This window comes from Centroberyx gerrardi, chromosome 14 (assembly GCF_048128805.1).
Source record: "Centroberyx gerrardi isolate f3 chromosome 14, fCenGer3.hap1.cur.20231027, whole genome shotgun sequence".
In the NCBI taxonomy this organism is placed as follows: domain Eukaryota; kingdom Metazoa; phylum Chordata; class Actinopteri; order Beryciformes; family Berycidae; genus Centroberyx; species Centroberyx gerrardi.
In genome coordinates, this window is record NC_136010.1 from 22,191,775 (window position 1) to 22,197,930 (window position 6,156).

Here is a 6,156-nt window from a genome sequence, read left to right on the forward strand (position 1 = left end):
GGCTGTCTGTCTGTCTGCGTGAACATGGCGAACATTCGGAGCGTCAAGGTGAGGAAAGAAAAAGAAAACATATACGCGCTCCAAACTGCATGACTTAAACTATTTAGTTTTAGGGGTTATGATGCACAAGAGTTTAAATAAACTTGTGTAGGTTTTGCCGCCTAGTTTGTTTTCCTAGCAGTGCCATTCAGAAGTTTCATTGTGTAACGTTATCCATATGGGAAACCAATGAGTTGACACAGCGCCCTCAGTGTTAGCTAACCTGCCCTGTCTTTACATTGACATTGGAGCTTCATGTTTCTAACAGAGGGCTTGAAGACTACAGAGTTTGCATTCCTTAACGATGAGCCAATATCCAAATGTATTTTCACATAGCAATTCTTGACCTGTTGTGGTTTAGTTAATGTTACACACATTTAACATGACTAGGTTTTCAAAGTTTTGCCTATACATTCTAAAATCTGTTTTGATCTTTCCTTTCACACAACTCTCTCAGTGACCCATGTTTCTTCCTCTTCCATCTGTGTGTGTGTGTGTGTGTGTGTGTGTGTATATCGTGGGTCTATGCCTTTCTGAATGTGTGTTTCGTGTGTGCATGATGAGCAGGGTATGGTGGGCCTGGTGACGGGCGGTGCGTCTGGTTTGGGCCGGGCCACAGTGGAGCGTCTGGTGCAGAATGGAGCGTCTGCTGTGATCCTTGACCTCCCCTCCTCTGATGGTCAAGCTCTGGCTACCAGCCTGGGAGACCGCTGTGCCTTCGCCCCCGCAGACGTGAGTCCACAAAACCTCTCCCGCCTCAGGACTCGTATAAAAACAGAGTTTGAATCCAAGCAGTTAACGCCAGTGGTCTCATGTGTGAAAAGCCCATGCTGGCGCTTTCTCATCTCTAAATACTCTTGGGTACGAATCCCCACTCCTGCCAAAAGTCTGCTGACCTTCCCACCCTGTTTGAAGAACAGTTATCATACTTGTGGTTTCTCAGGTAGATAGGGTTAGAGCTTCCGTCCAGATCGTAGTTTCAGAGTTTGTGGTTTTTTCAGTGCAGCCGCAGTGCAAATGTCATGGTGGAAGCAAACTTCTTGTAATTAAGTTCAAGTTCTCACTCTGCACACAGGTCATACATGATATACACAGATCATTCAGCTGTGGGTTGAAGGTGTAGGTGGAGAGAGCGATATCAATAGCGATAGAGAGAGCAAAAGAGCGAGTTTCAAGTCGTGAAAAGCGAGAGTCACAGCCCTTTACTCAAAACACAACATGTCTTGTGACTGCACTGCATTCTGGTCTATTGAGGCTACTGTCAGTGGAGAAATTGGTCTCTCTCCTCTTCTACGATGGATTTCTCCCTGTATGATTGTTGAACCTCGGTGCAAATGGTGAGTCTAGACAGAAGTCCTCGCTCTTTGATTCTGAGGGACTGACACCAAAACCTGTGTTTACCGTTGATGTTTTAGATAGCGGAAACATTTTCTGATGTCAAACTCCACTGTAGCTGCACTGGATATATCTCAATGTGACGTCACGTTGTTTACATTTGGCCAGTTATCCACAGGAATAAGAAAAATACACCATCAAACAACAAAAAGGACCCAGAAATGCAAGATATATCGCCATTATATAAGAGATTAAGGCGGCCATGATCAAGGATGAAAACATTACAGGTTCTTGATGTGTGTTCGTGTCATTCTATTCTCCCCCTCATCTCCCAACACCTCAGATCAAGGCAGCAGCTGGAATTGGAGCTGCAGTGCACTCTTAGCTCTGCAGATGGCGCTCACACATCACCCAACACTCAGTGAATTAGTCCTTTAGTCCATGCATGATGGAGGCATAAAGCATGGACTGTTACATCGTTTCTACCATAGACTTTGCTCCAGTTCCCCACTCGGGTTCAGAATGAACCATAAAGAAAGTGGAACCACACAAATTGAAAATGTAAGAGGAATGTAAACTTGATAAAATCTAGATTCTTCGTCCCATTAGTCCCTCTTTACACCTGGCATTAACATCCTCAAGCATCCAGATTGTATGTAGATGTGATTTAGCTAGATTACATTTACCCTTATAAAATCAGATTTCAATTTCCCATAACTCAGATTGCTGCGCATTTCACTTTCTTGCATAATATTCATATACTTTAAAACTGATAGTTAACGCCTCGTCTTGTGTCTTGATCCCCATCCACGAGGATCCTGACAATCCATTTCTCACAAGCATGTTACTATCCAAGCTACCTGCTGATTTGTGTGCGGTTCGCAGTTGGTTTGGCTAATCGGATCTTCAGTGGATCTTGGGTGCATTTACACCTGGATTTTATGTGTTTTTGCCCTATCCGATATACAGTCTGATCACCCAGGATGCATGTTAATGCCAGGTGTAAAAGGGTTCCTTGTTGTGGCCTTGTCGTTGCCTAGGTGACGTCAGAGGCGGACGTGCGGTCAGCGGTTTCTCTGGCCAGAGAGAAGTTCGGGAAGCTGGACCTGGCAGTGAACTGTGCCGGCATCGCTGTGGCCGTCAAGACCTACAACTTTAAGAAGGACCTCCCTCACAGCCTGGAGGACTTCCAGCGCGTCATCACTGTAAGACAGACGGACACACACACACACACACACACACACATATTGGAAAGCCAAACATGTTTGTCATGCATCAGCTCATGTATGTGCACCTTGACCAGAGGATCATGTGTAAATTGTGTTTTTCTTGTGTTTTCTGCAGGTGAACATCGCAGGAACCTTTAATGTGATTCGCCTCGCTGTGGGTGAGATGGGGAAGAACGAGGCTGATGCAGATGGACACAGAGGCTGCATCATCAACACTGCTAGCGTGGCAGCCTTCGACGGACAGGTACACTTGAACACACGCACACACACTTGATTTACTTATCGTTTTGACATTGGTTCAGTTGGCTGCATTATGTTTGTTTGCATGCTTCATTGCACCATATTTCATGTAGTTGTAGTTTAACATGAAGCAAAGATTCAGCACAGCGAATTTTGCCTACATTGGGGCGGTAAGAAACGCACACAGAGCATGGACGAGCGGGTGAGAGGACAGGCAAAGTCAGAAATAAAGTTCGGTAGAGAGAGCTGAGAGCTGGTAGACTGTTCAGCTTTTTACGTGTGCTTCACAAAATACTCCAAATACTGGAGCAAGTTAATGTTTGCATCAATAACGACACACAGAGGCTGCAGACTGATCAGAGATGAATTAAATGAAATTGCCTAAATTTCATTAATGCAATTTTCAATGAATTATTACAGCTAAAAAAATTATTGCTGCTTCCATTCCATTTTTTTTTTTTTTTTCAAAACCAAACCTGAAAACGCCTTGATTTTCCAAAACCAAACTTAGAAAGAACCAAATCTCTGTTTTTTCCCTCCATCTTTGCTCTAGGTGGGCCAAGCTGCGTATTCGGCCTCCAAGGGTGGCATTGTTGGAATGACCCTCCCAATCGCCAGAGATCTGGCACCCATGGGCATCAGAGTCGTCACCATAGCACCCGGTTGGTGTACATTACTTTCACACTGTAAACATGAACCAGGGCAGGCTGGTCCACAGACGATAGAGAGGATGATCCTCCACAATTATTTTAATGTTTTCCTTAAAAAGTAGGTTGTTGAGTCTTGAATACACTAGACATGAAGGCCATAGTTCGGTTTTACCCTGCAGTTTACCAACGCCATCCTTTTTGAATCACCAGCCTCTATTAACCTCTTACTTCATATTTTTATTGTTGATTACTGTTAATGTGTTAGTGTCTTTTAAAATGTTGATTTGAATGGAGAGGCTGAAGTGAATGAAAAGTTTATGTTCTTCCCTGTCCAGGTCTGTTCTCCACTCCTCTCCTGGCTGGTCTTCCAGAGAAGGTGCGCTCCTTCCTTGCCCGCCAGGTGCCCTTCCCCTCGCGCCTGGGAGACCCCGCCGAGTTCGCCCACCTGGTGACATCACTGGCCGAGAACCCCATGATCAACGGAGAGGTCATCAGACTGGACGGAGCCATCCGCATGCAGCCCTGAGACAGATAACACGTGTGTGTGTGTGTGTGTCTGTGTGTGTGTGTGGCCCCATGAAAAATTGGGTTGATGCAGACCACAGGTGATTATCATTTACTGCCTCTAATTAAGAGAAAACGATGAAAACTGTGTGTCTGTGTGTGACTGCCCATGTATTTATAGTATTGAAAGCTGCGTACAGTAAATATAAATTGTTATGGATCATGAACACCACTATGACAGCTTTGTGTGTGTGTGTGTGTGTGCGTGTGTGTGTGTGAGAGACTATTAGAAAGTGCGTTACTCAAAGCATTGCAGTACTTTATGCACTCCAAGTTGGTTGTTTTGTAAACTAATCCAGATGATAATAAACCTCAGATGAGTTTGATTATCTACTCAACTGTTATTTCTTCATGCCAAGAGTTTTTTTTGGAGCTTAAGGATCAAAATGTGTTGTGTGGTGATGTCAGTAAAACACAGAAGAATCATTGTTAATCAATGCCAAAATTTATTGTCCAGTGTAGACATACAAATACTGCACAACATTGGAAAATTGGAACCAAGGTTTTATGGTTGAGATGGAAAGAAAGCTCAGACAAGATAAGGGAATGTATTTGGCACAAAACCAGGCAGTTTCTACCACAAATTGAACTCAAACCCAGTGCCGAGGAAAGAAACGCCCATTTTCCGACCAATGGAGAAGCCTGTGCCCAGTATCTTTGCCTCTACACCTGTCACACCAATACCAACACCTGTGTCTGCTGACAGACCAACTGTAGCCTTCACTGGACCAGCACTGGCTGAAGCACTGGCTATCTCTGCTTTGGCAAACGCTCCGGCACTGAGAGTCTGACTGGAGGCTCCGATTCCTGCGCTTGCGTTGGGCCCTTTGGCCTCAGCATCAAGAACGCTCCATTGAGCTCGAGCGTGGCCCACTCCTGCATAAGCAGACAGTCCTGCTTTGGCAAAGCGCTTCCCAGGTTTATTCTCAAATCCGTTGGCATATGAGCCGGCACCTGCGTAGGTTCCAGCAGCAAAAGCATCACCGGGCCGGTCAAAGGTGTTAATCATCTCCAGTGCTCCAGCCACACCAACAGACACGTCTGCACCTGCTTGTACCACTACATGGGCTGCAAAGAGAAAGACATTATATTTCAGCTCAAAGATAACTAGAGAAGGAAGTGTCCATGTCTCATTTCAACCAAACAGCCTGTAGTTTAGTAGAAATTCTACTTAAAAAAATGTATGATATTCTGATAAACTCAGTGTTGACAGCAAGTCAGGTGACAGCTTGCTATCAATCAAGGCTTTCAAATGCCACGTTTCCTTTGTCCCTGTCCCACTGGAACCCATGTGAAGGAGAAGCAGTGCTATACAGTAACTGCAGGCCAGGTCAAAGGGCAAAGACTTTTTTTTTTCGTTTATTCACCAAATCACCAGATCACAAATGCAGCCTGTGGGGAACATTGTCTATTGGCAGTGCGCCACAGATGAGCCTATGTATGGTGTCAGTCAGACATGGAGTCGTGCATGCATAATTCAACAATGGGGAGTCAGTCTGTCAGGGACATTGACTATTATTGGCTGGCCCTGCTTGGCGGTCCAGCAAAAACATAAACCTTGGTGCATTCGGATCAACATTAAAATGTTGTCTCCCCTTGAACTCTTCCCTTCAGTGAGCCTCCTAGTGACGAAATGTCTGACGTACATCAATTAAAGCTGGAAGAAAGGTATGGAAGGCCGTTTTGTCAACATGGTCATTTATTACCTCGATACACGATTACAAAAATACATGTTGAAGAGGCACTTTTGCCCATGTAGTCGCGTCTTCAAGCAATTCAGCCAATTCAGTGGTCTAACATCTGTACCCAATGGGTGATTGTCCATGAACTGTGAATGCACAGGTTTGAGGCTGCTTGACACTACATTTTATCCTGTCTATCACTGTGCTTTCTTAAGAGCTCAAGGTTGTGTGGAAGAATTGTGTATATATGCTGTGCGCCACCAGACCTCTAGGTGTCACTGCAGGCTGGTTGTATGTAAGATTCTACTTCCTCTTTTAGCTCCACCCCCGAGCAAGTCTAAATACTGATCGGTGTCTAGCGTCCGGGGAGAGAGATTCATTTAGTTACTAAGGCAATGGTCTTCTCCCGTGCACATA

At 44.9% G+C, this 6,156-nt stretch overlaps 1 protein-coding gene across 2 annotated transcripts; it reads left to right on the top strand.

Moving 5' to 3' along the window:
• hsd17b10 (hydroxysteroid (17-beta) dehydrogenase 10) lies at nucleotides 1-4,383 on the top strand. 2 transcript variants are annotated; one of them, XM_071915523.2, is made up of 6 exons: nucleotides 1-48; nucleotides 607-771; nucleotides 2,415-2,579; nucleotides 2,719-2,847; nucleotides 3,397-3,505; nucleotides 3,829-4,383. In XM_071915523.2, exons 1-6 carry the CDS (start codon nucleotides 25-27, stop codon nucleotides 4,017-4,019), a joined length of 783 nt encoding a protein of 260 aa, XP_071771624.1. In that variant the 5' UTR covers nucleotides 1-24; the 3' UTR covers nucleotides 4,020-4,383. The 2 variants fall into 2 exon arrangements, with proteins under 2 accessions (XP_071771624.1, XP_078144143.1); XM_078288017.1 differs by lacking the exon at nucleotides 1-48 and having other exon boundaries at nucleotides 497-771.
• The last annotated feature ends 1,773 nt before the right edge of the window (nucleotides 4,384-6,156 follow it).

Bases quoted from the DNA above. Each gene is read 5' to 3' on its own strand.
- hsd17b10 (XM_078288017.1), top strand. From the start codon at position 577: ATGTGTGTTTCGTGTGTGCATGATGAGCAGGGTATGGTGGGCCTGGTG. The intron at 2,580-2,718 runs GTAAGACAGACG...TGTTTTCTGCAG, and splicing joins ACTTCCAGCGCGTCATCACT to GTGAACATCGCAGGAACCTT. The intron at 2,848-3,396 runs GTACACTTGAAC...TCTTTGCTCTAG, and splicing joins TGGCAGCCTTCGACGGACAG to GTGGGCCAAGCTGCGTATTC.